The sequence below is a fragment of the Sciurus carolinensis genome, chromosome X (assembly GCF_902686445.1).
Source record: "Sciurus carolinensis chromosome X, mSciCar1.2, whole genome shotgun sequence".
Lineage (NCBI taxonomy): Eukaryota > Metazoa > Chordata > Mammalia > Rodentia > Sciuridae > Sciurus > Sciurus carolinensis.
The window spans coordinates 126,650,489-126,671,557 of NC_062232.1; the positions used below are offsets into that span (position 1 = coordinate 126,650,489).

Consider the following 21,069-nt stretch of genomic DNA (forward strand, 5'->3'; position numbering starts at 1 on the left):
GGCCTGAAAGTTGCATCTACAGATCAGCAGAGGGAAACCCTGTCAGGAGTGAGTGTGAATATGTTGAGGACACTCCAGACAAAGGAGGCCCCTGGAACCTGCTCCTTCTGTCAATCTGGGGAAAACTCATGCAGCAGTGTCCAAATGTGCTGTCCTCACTTCTGTCTCCTCCAAATCAGGGAAGTGAGACCTTGATGTGATGAGAGTTCATCAGGACAGCAGAGGAGCCATACTTTGTCAGCAGAGTGAGTATTCCAGCATCTGCTGGGAATTGAGGTGAGGAACTTTGGTGACAGGGAATGAGTGCCATACCTCCCAAAGGAAGGGATCTCACAGAGCCTGACTGTAATCAGCCTGGGAGGGGGCAGGCAGGGTCTCTGGATGACACTCCCTCTCATTTCTGTCTGTGGTTTAGCTGGGAGGTATTATGTGGGTAAGGACCTTGGTCCAAAGGTCATGTCAGGTCAGCAGAGGGAGCCACAAGTGGTTAGCGAAGAAAAGAATCCTAGGACCTGCCAAACCTAAGGTATGAGTCCTTCACAAGAACTGAAGGCATCCCAGGACCTGCCAAACCTAAGGTATGAGTCCTTCACAAGAACTGAAGGCATCCCCAGCTCTGAAACAAGGAATCCCACATAGTTTGCCTCTCCAATGTGGTCAGCCATGGAAGCCCTAAGTGTCGCGGTCATTTCTACCATGTGCACAAAATTGGGGAGTCTTTGTACTAAAGATATCAGTTCATCTCAGATGATGTGGGCATGAAGGAAGGCAGATCTGGGCATGAGTAAAGATTTGGGGAACCCCCAGACCAGAATACATGGGGCTCAGGTTTGACAATCAACCCTTTAGAACCCATACTAGGTGATGGAATATGACATTTGTTCATTTCTCCTGAGAGTTGTGGAGCTCTTAGGGAGTTGAAAGTGTTTATGTGACAGGATGATATCACGTTGGCACAGGGAACCACATCTTGTCATCAGACAGAGCAGTGCTAGGTTTTCCTAGAGTTAAGGTGAGGACCCTGAGGGAGGATTAAGGGGACCCCCAGCCAAGAACACAGAGGTGCCCCTCAGAAATCTGGTGTGCCTACTGTCAGACATTGAAGCCCAGGCAGGACTATCAGGCTGAAACACCTTTCCTTTCTGTGTGTCATTGATCTTGGAGAGGGGAAAGAGTTGATAAGAGGATCGTGGACTTACTTAAGCAGAGAGAGGATCTCAGGCACAGCCAGGAGTCAAAGTGAGACAGAGGGAACCTCTACACATGAATCCAGTTCCCACCTGCCCTTTCAAAAGACCTGGGACCAAAGCTCCATTGGTTTCCCCTTCCCCTCACTTCATTTCCAGGTCTTAAGATTTGGTTTAATAAAGGTGGCTTCAGGACATCAGGGGACCATCTAAGACCTTAAGTTTCATTAAGGCGAGGACCAAGTAGGTCTTCCATGCCAAGATATATGGAACCCTTAAATTTGGCCAATTCTCATCTCATGATCTCCGTTGGGCAGCTGTGGGCAAATGTGAGACTACTCAGACTTTTTTCTGTCTCACAGAGTTGAACATTTGTTCAAAAGGGGGCTTGAGTTCATGTCTTGCCTAGGAAAAATTTAGGACCTAGAGTCAGCACAAGGGGACCATCCACCCCAGATCAGCATGGGCTTCACAGGGTACAACCCATCCCTCCTGTCAGGACTGGGGGCCCAGTAATGTGTTTGCAGTCTGAAGTGCCTATTACAAGAGCTCTGGGAACCAGCATATTAATGTTTTGGTTTGAAGCAGTATCCTCAGGTCACAGAACAAATGAGGACCAGGCAGTGCTGGGAGTATGTACCAAGGGCCCAACTTTCAGTAGAAGAGAGGGTGCCCCATAGTACTTAATTCCACAGGGCCTAAGTCAGCCCTGAGACCTTATGCTCTGCAGGCTGGCTTCACCAAGAGAACCTGTTTTACTCCATTCCTCAGTTTCTCAAGGGGTCAGGCACAGCAGAAGGACAGGAACCTGAGTAGCCCTTGATCAACACCCAAAGAGATGACATGTAGTAGACCATTGTGAGTACTAACAAGGGTGTGGTTCTCAGTTCACTGGATCCCTCTCTCCCCCAGAACTGATCTCCTGCCCACCTTCTTGCCTACTATTCCCAAGGAAAGCAATGTCAGCTCATCGACAAAAGCGCCAGCATCGCAAGCAGGAAGGAGGTCCTAAAGCCCAAATGGAGGCAGGGAGCCTTGTTGGTGTGCAGGTCCTCAGACCTGAGGAGGAGGGCATCTCCTCTGCCTGCATTTCCTCCAGTTCCCTTCCTCTGATACCAGCTACCCAGAGGGAGGTGTCTGCTCCTGGGCCACTGGTTTTTCCACAGGTTCCTTGGAGATCCTCCTCTCTGTCTGTCACCATGGATCCCACTTCATTGATCCAGTCCAATGAAATCTCTAGCAGCCAAAAAGGGGAGGAGGGTCCATTTCTCTGTCAGGACCAGGAACACCATGAGTCCTTCTTGGGAGACCCATTGGATGAGAAGATGTCTGATTTGGTGCAGTTCCTGCTTCTCAAGTATCAAATGAAGGAGCTGACCACCAAGGCAGAAATGCTAAGGAGCATCATCAAAAATTACCAGAGCCACTTCCCTGTGATCTTCAGTGTAGCATCTGAGTACATGCATCTGGTCTTTGGTATTGATGTAAAGGAAGTGGACCCCTCTGGCCACTCCTATGCCATTGTCAATGCTTTGGGCCTCACCTATGAGGGGGTGCTAGGTGATGATCAGAGCATGCCCAAGACGGGCCTTCTGATAATGGTCTTGTGCATCATCTTCATGGAAGGTGACCATGCCACTGAGGAAGTTGTCTGGAATGCTCTGAGTGTGATGGGGGTGTATGCTGGGAGGGAACACTTCATCTATGGGGAGCCTAGGAAATTCATCACTGAAGATTTGGTGCAGGAACAGTACCTGGAGTATCGCCAGGTGCCAGGCAGTGATCCTGCTTGCTATGAGTTCCTATGGGGTCCAAGGGCCCATGCTGAAACAAGCAAGATGAAAGTCCTGCAGTACTGGGCCCGGGTCCATGGGAGTGACCCTCGGTCCTACCCTTCCCTGTATGAAAAGGCTATGAGAGAAGAGGAAGAGGGGGCCCAAGTGCCAAAAGTAGCCAGGGCCACCAGGAGGGGCAGGGGACGGGTCAGGTCCAGGAGACATGGCAGGGCTACATCCCAAAGCCTCCACTCCCTCATGTGAGATGGGACCCAATTTTCACTTTGGGTTGGAAGAGAGAAGTCACCTAAGTAGTGGAGGGATCTTGCCGTCTAACATTTTGATGTTTCTGTATTTGTGTAACTTAGAAGTTGAATTGTTATTTCCTATAGAATTTTTCAAATATTCCTGTTAATTGAAAGTATCATTTGCTTCAGAATGGAATGTCTTGAAGACCATACTCATCCATTCATTGCTGTTAACACAGTTTCAGGCTTCACAGTTTTGCTTTTTGTTCTATTATTTGGCAACTCATTCTTTCTTTCTTTATGTTTTGTGACCTGAACAAAGATCACATGGGAGTGGAATGGATAATTCATAATTCCTTGGATGTGTGAATGAAGCCATAAAAAGGAAAGAATAAATGATAGCGAAATGAAAGGTTAATGCTTGCCTTCCCTTATTACCTGTCTTCCCTGTAACATTAAGGGGACTTGGTGTGCACTGGATTTGCTGTGTATTGGAGAATGGAGGAGAAACGATGAGCTAATAAAAAGGCCCTCCACACAGCGTCTCATTGATTCCTGAAACGTTCCTGCATCTCTGCTCTGAAAGCCTGGTGTTAGCATTGGGAATACTCCGACTCTAGGCTTAGCCACACCGGATCCTGTCATTGAATGTTGAGTTGAGCTACAGCAACCATGTCAGGAAGATGGGGGGATGTCCCCAGAGACCTAAAGAACAAGTGAAGGAGGGTGAGGAGAGGGGCTCCAGTGTGGAGCAGCCGAGTGCCAATGTCCTAATCCAATCAAGGAGTTTGGAGTTTGGGGCTTGGGAAAACTACTATGCCTTCTGTGGGGCTGGACTTCAGTGACACTGCATGGTGGCCAGGGCCAGACTTTAGATGATGTGTCTTAGGGCTGAGAGAATGGAAGACTACTCTGAGTGGTTCCTTTCGATGGTGAATGAAGCCGAGAGCAATGTCCACCTGGGGCAGGTGTGCTGTGCGGTTGAACACGGCGCCAGAGCTTGGTGCTCTGTTACCGTCAACTGCCAGGACCTGCAGAGAGATGAGACCGAATGTCCCAAGAAGTGCGGCCTCGAAGTCCCTGGTCAGGACCTCCTGTGCTTGGCTGGGAGAGCCAGAGCTGACTCTAGTACAATGGTGTGTTATTAGGGTGCCAGTGTAATGTGGGCAATTGTAAGAAAGCACTGGAGGTTGCATGGTGATGAAATGAATGGAAAGAGTGGTTTGGATGGAAAAGACTCTGACATGGAGCTGGTCCTATCTAATTCTATGAGCTTTGTGTTAGTTGTACCCAGGAGGGGAAGAGTTCCATCTAATTATATAATACATATCATGGAGGTAACTTTTACTGAGCAGTATTTTTGACTGATTTTCTATTCAATTTCATATGGAGCTGCAAGTTCTCTGAGATATTCTGGAAAAAATGCCAGAGGGGAAGATGGTAATACCTGGACTCATCATAGTACTAGAAATAGGTACCAACTGCTAAATATTGAATATATACCAGGTGTTTACATACACTTCCTACATTGCAACAGTCCTACATACAGTGTTGTATCAAATCTGTTTTACAGATGGAAAGCCTGAGACTCATATTGTTCAGTAATATTCCTAAAATCATATGGCTAATGAATGATAAGGCTGCTCTGAATTCTCTGTCCTACATTCTTCCCAACTCCCCAGTCTGAGGTGGACTTGTATATTAATTCATTTCTTAGTACTCCATAATATCTCTCCGATGAGAAAAAGAAGGATCGAGTTTGAGTGAGGGGAATACATTAAATGTGGTCCTAAAAAGGTGACAGGATTAAACATAATGTGGGGATATCCAGTGACTGACTCATTGAGAGCCAATAAGCCCAGATGTGGGCATATTTCTCCAGTTCCAGCACTTTCCAACAGAAAAATGCCCTTCCTCCGGCTGATCTCTTTGTGCCCTCTCTTCCAGTTCTGCAACCTGGCCTGTTGCTCAGCTCCGTGCAGAAGTATCCTGGCTTCCCCCATAGCTCATCCTGGAACCTTTCTGATTGCAACAGCAACTTCAACTGAAATGTTCACTCAGGACAGAGATTTCCAGATATATGGTCGTCCTGTCTGAGCATCCATGTGGGTGGCAGGGTTAGTATGATTTAGCACATAATCTACTCATTCTTGACATATAAAGTTAAGAGGATTTTCAAAACCACTCTGTGTAATTTGAGTGGGATGTTTTTGATTTGAACGTGGCCACTGAGCACACAGATGAATGAGCTTACCTTGGTTGTAAAAGACAAACTGTTCTCATAAGCTGTAGGTGAGAAAAGACCATGGAAATCACTGTGGAGCAAACATCTACTGTGGATGAGCTCCTAAATCCATAGTGTCTGCCAGAAGGCAAAAATATTTCCTTGGTTGGCATATTAGTTTGAATTTAAGAAGAATAATTAATCAAATTTCTATTTCTCTTGTTAAGAATCTGGCCCACAGGAAAATCCTGGCCTTCAGTGTGCCTAATGCAGCTGCCCAGGTGTTCAGGTCATAGAAAGATAGCAGAGAATCACAAGTTATGATTTTGACCATGAATCAAATGGAGGAGAAATTCTAAGCATACTGAGATTTTGGAGGTTTTTACATGGCTACTAAAGAAAAGTGCTATTGAGTGAAGAAAGTGAAACCTCCCTGCTGAGATTTACATTATCCTTTGAAATGTAAATGTAACCCTGTATTTGAAAGCACCTGTTACCTAATATGCAGGTGCTTGAAGAAGCTGGAGAATTTCCAGATGTATCTGACCTTCTCTGAGGCTCCACTCAGAAAGGAAGAGGGCTTTATAACAAATTGTATTAGTGTGCTTGTGCTTTTTGTTGAGCCCCTACTACATAACAATTTATGGGAAAGACTACAAGTATCCATTCACTTCTTTTTCTCTCCTTCCTGGCCAAATGGGGATATTCCATTGCCAGTTCACTTGTCATTAGAAGGGTCAGGCTACCTCAGTTTGTCTCTGAATTAAGGAACAGAAGCATTATTTGTCAAAGCCATTTCTATACAAGGTGCCATAGAAACTGGAATGAATTCTCATGCTATGACCACACAGGACACAGACGATTCCATTCCCATATCTACAGACATAAGTGATGCAACTATACACCCATAGATATGAGAAACAAGAATCTGTCAATTAAGGACCTAGGAAGGAACAGATATCTTCAAAGGAGGAACTACGCCAACATGCTGACCATATGTTTCCTTCTGCTACTTGTACCCTTGATATTCCTGTGGCACATCTATCAGTCTCCTGAGAGCTCTGATAGCTTCAGAATCAGAGACAACAGCCCAAACTTTCCTGTTAGGATTGAGTGTCTTTGCTGCAGGTTCCTCTTGGAATCCCCACCACTCCTTTTGGGTAGAACTTTGTCAAAACTCTTCTGTATTTAGTCTCAGGCAGTCCAGCAGGGTATTTTACCCTTCCAGTCTCTTCAAAGACACCAACTGAGCTGTAATCCACCCAGTCCTGATGATCACATGCTATTATTATCTTTATTTTATATCCAACAATTAATCCATTTTCAAGATACTGTGGTTTAGGTAGAACTAGCAGGGGATGATGCAACCTTTCATGAGTCTCCTGATGGTTGGTAAATAATGATCATTCTGTGAATGAGCATGAGTAACAACTCACTATGATTATGAGTTATTATCAGCTGATCTTCCACATAATGACCAAGCTTTGATGAACTGATCACCCTACCTGAGTGATTATGAGGTTGATCCAGAAAGGTAAGGCAGGGATGTCCTCCTGTCAGCCACCACAGGGCCAGCTAGGACCATGGTGTCCCCAGGCAGGAAGTTTGTGCAGACTAAAGGCCATGTGTATACGATGAAGCAGTTGTCACTAGGACACTCCCCAGTCCCCAGAACACACCCAGACCCAATTTAGGATTTGGAAAGGAGCTGGGCAGGAGAGGGCTTTGGGGTTCTGAGACAGTGGTGATGAGGATCAGCAGCCCCAGGAGAGGCAGGAGGAGGAGCCCCCACTGGATCCATGTGAACTTCTGTGTACTGGCCCAGGGAGAGACTTGGGAGCAGAATGGAACTGGATGTGAGCTGGAGTCCTGTACCACATTATGAGTCAAGTGATCCTGAGAAAGGCCAGGAGGAAACAGGACACTACCTGGCAGTTCTTGGAGGGAGATGACGTGTGTAGAGAATGCTTGTCAATCACCTTTCCTGGGGACACTTCCAGTGTCCAGTGTCTGTTGCATCAGACTCTTGTATGGACAAACACCAACCAGGGACTGGGCTAATGCTAACACCTGAGGAGGGCAGAGCACATGGGAGCTTCCTCGTGCCCACCATGGGAAGGTGCTGAGGTTCTCTGGATGCCCTGAATCTGCCTTCCAAGGGTCTGCTGTGAGGATTCTCAGCCATGATACTGTTCCACTGACAAGTGCCCCTGTCCATCTGGCCATGTTTACAGGCCTCTCTGAGCTCCAGCCTCCTTGGCAAGGGGTTGACCCCTGCTTGTTTTTTTTTTCCAGCCTTTTCCTGTGGCAGAAAATATTGGCAGGTTTTATAAGGTTTTCCTGAGCAAGGAAGGGATCTCATATCTGCTCCTAGCCTTGACAGGGGGCTACTGCTACAGTACAGGAAAATCAGGTGTTTGAATATGCAGTAGGACAGCAGTAGAGGGGCTGGAGATGATGAACAGATAATGTAGATCTTCTTGATATGAAAGAGACAGCATTTTTGTACAAGTCAAGCTGGGGTTAAAGAGGGAGGAAAGGACTGATGACAATTTAGGGATGCTTCACTTCTTGGTTCCTGGTCTGTGCACTTGTGCTTGATTTACTATATTTTTAACATATCCTTCATCCTCCAAAATTTCATTTTGTCATTTTCAATTTTTAAAAATTTCTATATACTCTATTTTAGTATTTTAATATTTTAGTATTTAGTGTTTGTGAAGATGGTACACAGTTCCTATATGCCACTTTTTTCTTACATGAGCATGGTAAATTTGTTAAAACTGATGCATTATTTGTAGGTAACTGAAGCTCACTACTTATTTGAGTTTCTTTTTTCCACATTGCATCTAGTTGTAATATCTCTTCAGTCTCCTCTTGACTGTATCACTTTCTTCTTTTCAATCCTCTTGACAGTTTTAAGGAATACTTACTGGTCAGGTATTATGGAGAATAACCCTCAGTTTTGGTCTATCTGATTCTTTCCTCATGGTTAGCCTGGAGTTATGGGTTTGGAGGAAGAAGGCTACAGAGATGAAATGCCATTCTCATAACATCACATGAAGGGTACATATCAGTAACATGACTTATCACTGATGATGTTGACCTTCATCAGCTAGCTAAGGTAGCATTTTTCATGTTTCCTGACAATGACAATGTTTCTCTTCTCCTTTCTGTACTGTCCTCCTTGGAAGAATGTCAGTGTGTGTGGCCTACACTATAAGCAATAGGGAGTTACACTTCTCTTTCCTGAAGTGAACATATCAGCAGAAATCAGTTGGAATTTTTCTTCATGGGAAATTTGTCTATTTATACATTTAACCTATAATTTATTTATCTCAGTATTGATATAGATATTTTTGTACTTTCTGTTAAAATGCAGAACAACTTTTTGGTCTTCAAATTGCTGTAAGTTTGGGCACTTGGAGATCATTTATATATTCCTTTCTCATATACCTGTCAAAGATCCATTTGTATATTCCTTTCTCATATGCCTGTCAAAGATCCATTTGTATATTCCTTTCTCATATACCTGTCAATGTGGTTTTAAAAAGTTTACTAGCACTTATTTACTTTAAGGAGTATAAGGTATTCCTGACTCATTTCTCTTGTTTCTTACCCCAAATCTTGAATTAGTAATTTATCCACTGAGCCTTAGAATCCTAGATTTGGGCAGTAGGTATGCTCATTGCTTCTGTGGTGTTGTTTCTTCTATATCCTCCTAGCTGACAAAGCAAGAAATTACATGTGTATATAATTATCTGTATATATTCAAATACTTGTTGATTGTTCTAGTTGTAATTGCTTATACATATATTAAGTTAAATATGAGTTCTTACTAATGTCTCTGACCATAATTCATTATCATATAAATCATCCTAGCCTCCTCTGTTTGCTTTTCTGGAAATTTTCTCTCAATGCTGAGAAACATTGAGGTTCACAATATGTTTGTGTGTCAGTGTCCTGTTGCCTGATCTAGAAGCTTCAGGGTTCAGTTATTTCTGGAGAAACTGCCAGAAATAAGTTTGTGGGTCTGCAGAGCAATAGTTCAGTTCTGGGACTCCCTGGGACCTCAACAAAGCTCACATCTGCATTCTGAGCATCCTGCCTGGCTACTATCTATGAAACACTTGAGAGAGCCATGGTGCCTGTCATTTACATTTCTGAACTGACAAGCTTGATGTCTTCTGGTAGTTAAGATGGTGCTGGCCACTCTGGCCCCTGGCAGATACCCATTTCTAGCAGTGTGGCCTACAGGTCTGACAGGACCTCAAATTATATATTTGCTACTTCATCTCCACTAGATAGGTGGCCCAGGGAATGTTATACAAACCCCTCTGTGCCTTAGTTCCCCTTCTATTTCAGGGTTCAGTGGGATCCTCCTCAAAGCTGGACACTAGACACCATTTGGAGGATGGGTACGGGAGCTGAATCAAAATTTCTGGGACAGGGTGCCCATGCTTCCACAGTTGAACACTTGATCCAGGTTACTCATACTTAAAACCAGCTCATATAATAGTATCCATTCCCCAGTGGTTGTTGGGAAGCCTAATTGCCACTTGTGAAGTGTTTTCAAGATCTCAGAAGAAAGCTGATACATCATGGCAAAGTATGACTCTCACAATTGTGATGCTCTTAAGCTTTCCCTGGGGCTAACCAGTATAAAATTGCCATTCATGAAACTCTGCTATTGTAACAAAGTATGATGATTATCCATAATAGATAGACTAATGTTTAAGTATTGCTGTGCTCATGAGAAACTCTTCAACTGACTGCAAACGAAGACTGTAGACTAGGTCAATTTTTGTGGTATGGTGTGCCCCAATACACACATGCACACACACATGCGTGCGCGCACACACACACACACACACACACAGACCCCATCTTGAGAGGCTGGGATTTTTTAAGTCCATACTTTAAGGATATTGTTGAATCATTCACTAGGTGTAAGTATAAAGTAAATAATAAAAAAAGTGTCAGTATCCACACATGGCAAACAGTACACATTTTACAAAATTGGTTTAGAAAAGTCACTAAACAATTGAAAAACTATGACCTAGAGCAAGCAAGCAAAAATAAGTCCTGGGGAGGCAAAATATCTGATTTCCAGAGTTAACACCTTATATTAAATGTGCCAAGTTTTCCACAAAAATTATGGAAGGTGGAAAAAAATAAGTGACTTATTTATAGGAAAAAAAGAAATAGGATCTGTCCCAGCTATTGGACTTTTGTGAAAAAAACTTTATTTTTAAAATGTACTCAAGGACATAAAAGGAACCATGGCAAATAAGTAAAGTAAATCAGGGGTCCATCATCCTCCTGCCAGTGACTTGCTGCCCCCAAATCTCATTTACCTTCTGTTTCTGGAGTCATGTGAACTGATAAGAGACTGGATTGTTTGCTTGAATTCTATCTTTCCTTGCCAGCTAGCCTCCTCATTTAATTGGGTTTATGTAACTGGTTTGGTTTCATTCATTCATGTGATCTTCCCAGATTTCAGCAAGTAGTTTACAGTTGAGAGGACAGTTTTAAGCAACTTTCAGGAACCACTATGTCCTTTTTAGCTCAAAAACACACCCCCAGTGACACTCTGGAAACTATTCTGCAGGTAATAATCCTTTTAAGTTGTTTTTATTTTTTAATGAATTGTAACTTTAATTTGGAACACTTTTTTTCTTTCAAAATCTCTGCCAACCCTGAATCCATGTGCCAACAGGAATACATGGAACCAAAGAACATCTTTCAGTAAGAATTGATTTTCTGGTTTAAAGTTTTATTACTCAGAAAGTATCACCCTTCCTACACACATGCACACAAGGACATACATTACTCCATTACTTAGCTTCCACAGTTAATGGTCATCTTTAGTAAGTGCCATATGACAGAGAAATAATACAGTGGGAAACAGGTGAAACTGCCTGACAGTTTCTGTATAACCCCATACTCCAAAAGTCATATTGTAAATTTTGTAGCTTGGCTATATATATCCCTCAGGTTTCATATGACTTATATACTTTTATCATTTGAAACATCTTTGGATCATTTTGAAAAGAACCAAAAACACAATTGTATTTTTTAAAAATTGAGGAATTAACTCTTGATTCCCTTGCTATGAATGAAGATCCTAATAACCCAACTACTCATGGATCAGAGTCAAGTCTGCCCCTACTTGGCCTAGGAGCCTGAATATTCCCCAAATAAATGAACTACTATGTCTAAAGGTCTATAAGGGGAATAAAAATGGACCTTTGATTTTTTTTGTTTTGTTTTGTTTTGTTTTGTTTTGGTACCAGGGATTGAACTCAGGGTCACTTAAACACTGAACCACATCCCCAGCCCTTTTTTGTATTTTATTTAGAGGCCAGGTCTCACCAAGTTGCTTAGGGCTTCACTAAGTTGCTGAGACTGGCTTTGAACTTGCAATCCTCCTATCTCAGCCTTCTGAGCTGCTGGGATTACAGGTGTGCACCACCATGCCTGGCAGACTTTGTTCTTGATATAAAGTCATGTTTAACTCTGGCTCACATTTCCCAGACCCTGGGCTTCTCAGATCATTTGCCAAATATTTAGTTAAACCCAAAATCCAACTGCATAGAAGCTAGGACAAGAACCATTCCTTCCAACTAGATTCTAAGTCCTTCCCACTCATCCTCCCCAAATTGTTTTTACCAACTACTGCTGGCCCTGTGAGGCCCCACACAGAGTACACACTGTGGAAAGACCTTGAGGAAACTACCTTATCCCTCTGAGAACTTCAGAAATTACCTCCAAACTGGTAAATACCATGTCTCCCACAAACTGTTTGAAATTGCTATTGTGATGGTAAAATATTATACCAATTCCATAAGAAGCCACATTGAATTGACAGTGGCTATGATATGTTTCCTAGAACCCCCACTGCTTCCTGTGGGGTCTTTTATTTGTGAAAAAGATCTTGGTACTCAAACTTATGTGCACCCCACTCCCTGCCTTAGTGGATAGTCAAGAGCTACTTGGTGTGAGCAGAGCTGAAGAGTAAAGTGGCGAATTCCAGGGCAAGATGGTGGATTAGTGTGAGGCAGCATTTCTCTTAGCTTGGCTACCCAAAACTCAAACAGCAGAAATACCATATCTCCCCAAGGCTTAGAGTGAAAAATCCTGAGACTGGAGGGGCAGTCTGCCCTAGCAGAACCAGAGACTATTTGACTCAATCAGATAAAAAGCAAACAAAAAAAACTCTCCACCTGTGTTTATCAATCATCTGAGAGCCAATCCAGGAGCCATCTTGGGAATGTGACCTGGCAGAGCCTACAAAAACTGAAAACCCAGATATGTGAGTCTGCAGCTAGGTTGGCATGGGCCTGTCTGAGTCTAGCAGAACAGTGGAAAGTCAGAAACTGGGAATATTTTGCCCAGGGGAACACAGGTTAGAGAGATTGGAGAAAACCAGGCTCTCCCCAGCTCTGTGAGTCCTGAGTCTTGCAGGGACTGACAGGGCCGGCTATAGCAAGTTGGAAGGTTGGAAGAGGATATGAGGGCATTTTGCTCTCAGCTCATCCAGTCAGCCAGTCTGGCACCAACTGGGTTCCTGGGACCCACTTGGGTCAGCACTCACCAGGTACCAGCACCAGCCTGGTCCTGAACTCCCTTCCCTGTCTAGCATCCACCAGTCCCCAGGACCTGCCAGATCTGGCAGTCTGGCATGCAACAGGGTCCTCTGGATCCCCAGTCCCCAGAATCCCAACCCCTCCCTGTCCCCTGACCCAGGCCATCACTCGCAGTTTCACAGTGGGCCCCACAGGTCCCAGGACCTGGCCTTCGTCCACCCAGCACAGACCAGTTGGGCCCCTGGCCTGGCTGAACTCCACATGCTGCTTCACAGCCAGACCTGTCTGGTCAAGCACACAGCCTTCCTGTCAGCCCCCAGGATCCTGTGCTGGGCCCTGATCCACCTGCCACCCAAACTTGGCCAGCTGCTTTGCTCCCTGACTGCAGCTCAGCTTCCCCTGCATGCCACAGCACCTCCAGGTCTGCAGCCCACACTAATCTCCCAAGAAGGGAAATTAGGAAGTCTTAAGCACTAACCTTCAACATGGTGAGCAACACAATAAAAGGAAGGACACAACCCACAGCCCACACTCGCAAACTTAGATCATACTCAAGAAGAAACAAAAAGAAAACCAGGTGGGCACAGACAGTGAACTCATACACTCACTGACTAGTTTGTCCACCACAGTGGATATGACTCCTTAATTTTTCAACATTTCACAAAGATTTTCCTTTGATGCTGTGACTTGTTTGTTGTGGCAGTAATTCTGTTTTGCTTTTTGACTTTAGGTTTCCAGATTGGATTCTTGTTTTATTTGAATGTGTACTGACTGATTCATGGACTCCTACACATATTCATATTTGTTTCTCTCTCCTTGTTTCTGGCCTTGTTTTCCTTTTTAATTTTTTCTTGTTTCTTTTTTGTTTCTTTCTCTTTCATTTTATGTTGTTGATATAGTTTTTATGTTTTTAACATTTTTTCAAAGGTATTATTTTCCCATGCTCTGTATTTTGAGGGTCAGTGATCATGATTAGCTTATTTTGATTTTGTTTTGTATCATCTTTATCACTACTCTATCTCCCTTGTCTTCCTCTCTCATTTCTCTATTTCTGACCCCCAAATTCCATTCTCTCTCTTCTCCTTTATGTTCTTCTATTTTTGTCCCCTTTCAGATTTACAACATATCCTGTTACCACTGCATCTGCCCTATTTACCCTTGGAAATTGCAAACACTTTTCTACACTTCTATCTCTTCTTCTTTACACAAATTCAGCTGTATACTTAACACTTCTTAATACTAATTGGGATATATAATGTCTACCCCTACCACCAATATCACAGCAAAAATTAATACAGTGGAAGGCATAGACAACACTTATTTTTTTATTTAAGCCAGACATAATACATGATTACGTACTGTTTTTACTGATGAAAATTGATGATCCCATTATCCCTACATATCATACCAATTAACATTAGCTATCAAAACAGGAACTAAGGACTTAGTCTACTGCAATATGTTGTTTGCACACGATGTTGCTATCAACTCCCTTATAATCCATGAGGTACTAGTAACATACAGGGACAGTATAAACCCATAAGGTATCAACTCCACAGCATCAATCCATCCAGATACATGGGTAGACACACAATATGAAAAAGCAAGGGAATAAACCGTCCGAAAGAATCCGACTACTTCAACAGTAGACTCCATTGACACCACAGTGGATGTAGTTTCAGAGATATAATTCAGAAAGTTCATAGTTAAACTGATCTATGAGGTAAAAGATGAAGTAAGAAATGAAATCAGAGGTGGGCACAGTGGTACATGCCTGTAATCCCAGCAGCTAGGGAGGCTAAGGCAGGAGAATCTTGAGTTCAAAGTCAGCCTCAGGGAAAAAAAGTGAGGTGCTAAGCAACTCAGTGAGACCCTGTCTCCAAATGAAATACAAAATAGGGCTGGGGATGTGGCTCAGTGGTTGAGTGCCCCTGAGTTAAATCCCCAGTACAGAAGGAAAAAAGAATGAGTGAAATGCAATGAAATCAGAGAGAAAATAGAAGGGAATGACCATTTCAACAAGATAGAGATCCTGAAGAAGGATCAGTCAGAAATCCTCAAAATGAGGGATTCTATAAACCAAATTAAAATTCAATAAAAAAAATCACTAATAGATAAGACTACTTGGAAGACAATTTCAGGCAATGAAGACAAAATATATAATCTAGAAAATAAAGTTGACAATAACATGAAAAGACCAAACTTAAGATTTATCAGGATAGATGAAGACTCAGAACACAAACCAAAGGAATGCATAATCTTTTCAATGAAATGATATCAGAAAATTTCCCAAACCCGGAGAATGAAATGGAAAACCAAATACTGGAGGCTTACAAGACCCCAAATATAAAAAATTACAACAGACCCACAACAAGGCACATTATTATGAAAATGCCTAACATAAAGAATAATGATAAAATTTTAAAGAATGCCAGAGAAAAGTGACAGGTAACATTTAGAGGGAAATCAATTAGAATCTCAGCTCATTTCTCAACCCAGATGCTGAAACCTAGGAAGTATTGGAATAATAAATACCAAATTCTGAAAGAAAATGGATGCCAGCCAAGAATACTATACCCAGCAAAATTAAGCTTCAGAATTGATTAAATAAAAACCTTCCATGACAAACAAAGTTAAAAGAATTTACAACCAGAAAGCCTGCACTAAAAAACATAATAAAATTCATGAAGAAGAAATGAAATATAAAATTGAAAACCAGCAAAAGGGGAAGATACACTAGAATAATAATCAAAGGAGAACCTAATTCAAATTAAAAGCAAGAAATAAATCAAAATGAGAGGGAATAAAAATCATATCTCATCATGACATTGAATGTAAATGTCCTAAACTCATCAATCAAAAGATATAGAATGGCAGATTGGATTAAAAAACAAGACCCAGCAATATGCTGTCTCCAAGAGACTTATCGTCTAGGCAAAGACTTCCACAGAATTAAGGTGAAAGGATGGGAAAAAACATATCATTCACATGGATCTTTTAAACAAGCAGGGGTTTCTATCCTTATATCAGATAAAGTGGACTTCAAGCCAAAGTCAATCAGAAAGGACCAAGAAGGTCATTTCATACTGCTAAGGGAATAATACATCCATAAGATATAACAATCATAAATATTTATGCCCCAAACAGTGGAGTACCTACATACATCAAACAAACCCTTCTCAATTTCAAGACTGAAATAGACAGACCGCAACACAATAATATTGGGTGACTTTAACACACCTCTCACCTCTGGATAGATCCTCCAAACAAACACTATATAAAGAAACTATGGAACTACTGAATACAATTAATAATTTGGACTTTACAGACATATAGAATATTTTATCCATCAAGGACTGAATATACTTTCTTCTCAATAGCACATGTATCCTTCTCTAAAATAGATCATATCTTAGGCCACAAAGCAAGTCTTAGCAAATCCAAAAAATAGAGATAATACCTTGCATCCCATCATATTATAATGGAACTAAGTTAGAAATCAAGGATAAAACAAAAAATAGAAGGAACTCTAAAACCTGGAGACTAAATAATACACCATTGTATGACCAATGGATAGTAGAAGAAATCAGGGATGAAATAAAAAATACTTAGTGGTAAATGAGAATAGTGAGACAACATATCAAAATCTCTGGGACACCATGAAGGCAGTGCTAAGAGGAAAGTTCATTGCATTGAGTTCATTCATTAAAGAATAGAAAGTCAACGAATAAAAGACCTAACATTACATATCAAAGTCCCCTAAAAAGAAGAAAATATCAGCACTAAAACCATCAAAAGTCAGGAAATAATTAAAATCCAAGATGAAATCAATGAAATTAAGACAAAAAAATTCAAAACACATACAAAATTAAAAGTGGGGCTTTGAAAAAAATAAAATTGATAAACCCTTAGATATGCTAATGAAGAAAAGAGAGAGAAAAATCAAAACACTAAAATTTGTGATGAAAAAGGAAATATCACCATGGACACTAATTGAAATACAGACGATAATCAGAAACTATTTTGAAATTCTATACTCCAATGGAATAGAGTATCATGATGACATCGACAAATTTCTAGAGACATGGCATACCCAAATTGAAACAGGAAGACAGAAAATTTAAGCAAATGAATTTTAAGCAATGAAATTGAAGATGCCATCAAAAGCTGATCAACACAGAAAAGTCCAAGACCAGATGGATTCTTAGTCAAGTTCTACCAGACCTTTAAAGAAGAACTTACACCAATACTCCTCAAATTATTCCATGAAATAGAAAAGGAAGAGAATCCTTCCAAACTCAGTCTATGAAGCTAGTATCACCCTGATAGCAAAATCAGACAAACACACATCATGGAAAGAAAACTTCAGACCAATATCTCTGTTGAACATAGATGCAAAAATTCTTAATAAAATCTTGGCAAATCACACACATACATATTCAAATGACAGTGCACCATGATCAAGTGGGTTTCATTGCAGGGATGCAAGTTTGGTTCAACATGCTGAAATCAATAAATGTAATTCATTGCATCGACCAGCTTAAAGACAAGAACCATATGATTATCTGAATAGATTCAGAAAAAGTATTTGACAAAATTAAGCATCCATTTATGTTCAAAACACTAGAAAAACTAGGGATAGTAGGAACATACCTCAACATTGTAAAAGGTATCTATGCTAAACCCAAGACCAACATCATTCTAACCTTCCTGGCAGCTAACTGGAATGATTCAAGGTGCTTGACTTTGGCTTATCTGACAGGAGATTAAGTCTGCAGAAAGGTGGTGGGTGCTCTTTGAAAATATTGTAAAGCAAGTGAACAACACCTACTCATCTAGGACAAATCAATATAATGGGGGCAAATAAGAGTGCCTAGAGCCAGAGAAGGAAATCTGTTGAAAGACATTTTTTTTGTGTGTGTGTGAAATGTGGGCATTTAAAAATGCTGTGTATGTACTGGGGATTTAGAAACTCATATGTTTAATACCTGTACCTACCCCATGATGTAGGTACTGTTGTTATTCATGGTTTATAAGTGAGGAAACTGAGGCACAGAGTGTTTAGAACCATACAGAATGAATATCCTATGCATCCACAGCCCTCTATTAGGTCATAAACTTCTCAGGGCAAGGGTTACGCATCATGCTGCATTCGCAGTGCTTGTCACAGGCCTTAACAACTAGTGAAGATTAGTAAATATTTGTTAGGTAAAATTCACACAGCCTTGGGCTGGGAATGCGGCTCAGTGGTATAGCACTCCTCTACCATGTGCAAAGCCCTGGGTTTGATCTCCAGAACCACAAAACAAAATGAAAAACCCTCACACAACCTTGACAGATCAACTTTATTTAGCCTACAATACATACAGCATATTGAGACAACCAGAAGCACAAACAGAATTAGTGGCACGAGTGGCACTTCTCCAAATATCTGCAGAAGTGCCTAAATATACCGCCAACAGTAGAGGGAGAGAATGAGTCTTGTCCATGTGCAATTTTTAAAAGCCACATTTTTCATAAAAATTAGCACATTACTATGAAAGAACAAAATGATTACAAGAGAAATCTCTTTACAGAGTGAACCAGTGTGCCAGTACCCTTCAAACATTAAAAGGGTAACAGTAGCATTCAAGAAGAAATTACTTGGAGGATACCATAATATGAAAGCAAGTTAAGTTTGGGATGAGGGCACTTGTTAATGGTTGAATGTATTCTCCAAAAGTTCATGTTAATGGTATTCAGAGGTGGAGTCTTTGAGGGATAATTAGTATTATATAGGTCACGAAGATTTCCCATGATGGCCTTAGTGGCTTTATAAGAAGAAGACAAGAAACCTGAGCTACATTGCTGTCTTTCTATGAGATGGCCTTCTCCATATTATGATACCAACTAGATGCTAGCACCATACTGTTGGACTTTGTAACTTCATAACTGTGAGCTAAATAAATCGCTATTCTTTATAAATCATCTGCTCTTGGATATTTGGTTATTGCAACAGGAAACGGACTAGGACAATGCTACAGTATTCCCATGGGTTCCAGAAGTTTTAAAATTATTTTCTTAAAGTATACCCTGTCATATTCAAGAGACAGATCATTTTAATTTTCTTCCTAATGGAATGAACATTATGGCCCCTCCTTAGCTAGTGTGTCCATGTAAATGCCAGTACACAAGAAATAAGTAACTTCACAACCCAAATTCTGGGCCCTATATTCCTGTCACTATTACAAGGAAATGAGCGTGTGAGAGATGTACTTAATCATTTTGTTTCACTTTTGTTTGAGGCAAAAGGACCCAAGAATTTATGTTGGGATAGCAATGTCTTCCTTCTAATGACAGAGAGGTCAAGCCTGTGAGGCCATACCTAAGTAAAGAAACAAGCCTATGACTCAAATTCAATAGAAATTCAATTGTATCCATGATGATAGATTAGAGGAATCACAGTACAAAATCAGAAAGCTCTACTGATCTTCTCAGTTCCACATCAAATTTCAGGCTTTCCTGGGTTTGGGGCCATGATATCTGGTAGCCAATGTGTGGAGCCTCACCTGAAATTAAAAAAAAAGGAAACAGGTGAAGTGAACGTGTTTCTTACAGAAGCAAATTGGTCTCAAAAAGAGTGAAGAATTATTTCTTAGGGGAATTTAAATCATACCTTTCTTCTGAGGTATTCATATCTACATTTTATACAGAAAATGTTCAACCTTACCTAAATCCCAGTGAAGAAGCTATATGACAATCAGTACATGCATAAATATGCTCAACCCTTTCCCCAGAAGGGAAAGAAAAAGGATGAGAGGAGCCCAGATGTGATATAAGTCTGTGACTTAATTACACAGACTAATGTTCACATTCCTTACTCTGATATTCAGGGTCCCTCTAAACTGGATCCACAGTACATTCCATATTTTTTCTGTACATGCCATGATCCTGTGCATTGTCTTTCATATTATAAGGCTTCTGTTACACACAGGAAGTAGGGGCTGAAGTGTTTCACTGGGTTTTAATTTGTGTGATGAGTTGGCTATAATCAGCATGGATTCTTGGACTGGTTACTTAGGAAGTGATTCAAATGCTGGAATCTCTCCTTTATTTCTTCACTTGAGCTTAAGAAAAGGAGAAAGTAAGCACTGGGTGTCTTCCCCAGCAAGGGTGTCAGAGCTGATCTTGGTAGGCTGCTGCAGAGTGAAATGGAAGAGAAACAGGCAGCCCCTCAAGGTGAGCTAATAGCAAGAATGCCCTGTTCAAGGCATCTACCTCAGTAAACGACAATGATAGGATCTGTAGAATCAGTCCAGTCCCAAATGTTATAGAGAACTATCATAGCTGCAAGTCCTGAAAGACTAGAGTTAAGGACATTGATTGTGATCATATAGTTGAGAGTTCAGAGAAGGGGGAGAGATATGTACATGCATCCACAAATCAAGAACCAGCAGACAGTGGGGCCAGGAGTAGATGACAGAAGTTCTAGGCCTCTGGTTGTTTGTGAGCTTGTAGGTGATGGTTCATGAATGGACCAAGGCAGGAAGGACAATTTAGAAAATGTTACAATTTCAGCAAAAAATGAAGATGCAATTTTAAAAATGGTGACTTGAAAATTCCTCTATCTTACTGAAAGAGATGGCAAGAAACCATTCCAAAAGAAACTGTCACAAGAATTCAGTGAAAAAAACCTGTAATGTGTTAAGAATAATAGTACAAAATTGTGGAGAGCTTGGGAGTCAGGACTCTTAACCCAACCAAAAGAAAAGGAAAATGTACATATGGGAAGCAGAGATGTGGCAGGAAGATTCCCTTTTAATAAAGGACTCACTAGGTGGGATGTCATTGCTTACCATTTCTAGCTCTGAGATCCTTTAGAATTAGTCTTCCTTTTTGAGCTCCTCCAAATGGTTTTCACCTAATGGCTTATTGGAAAGTAATACCTATGGAGAGGAAGATAAGGTCAATGAGATTAAGTCCAAGACTGAAGATGTGGGCTCAAATGAGAATGACAGGTGCCTGATCATTTTCACTGACCATGGACCTCCTTATAATAGTCAATAT

General features: G+C 41.3%; 1 protein-coding gene across 1 annotated transcript; it reads left to right on the top strand.

Annotated features, from left to right (window-relative positions):
* Positions 1-2,146: 2,146 nt before the first annotated feature.
* LOC124971688 (melanoma-associated antigen 8-like) lies at positions 2,147-5,258 on the top strand. The gene is made up of 3 exons (XM_047535340.1): positions 2,147-3,136; positions 4,239-4,293; positions 5,158-5,258. Exons 1-3 carry the CDS (start codon positions 2,147-2,149, stop codon positions 5,256-5,258), a joined length of 1,146 nt encoding a protein of 381 aa, XP_047391296.1.
* The last annotated feature ends 15,811 nt before the right edge of the window (positions 5,259-21,069 follow it).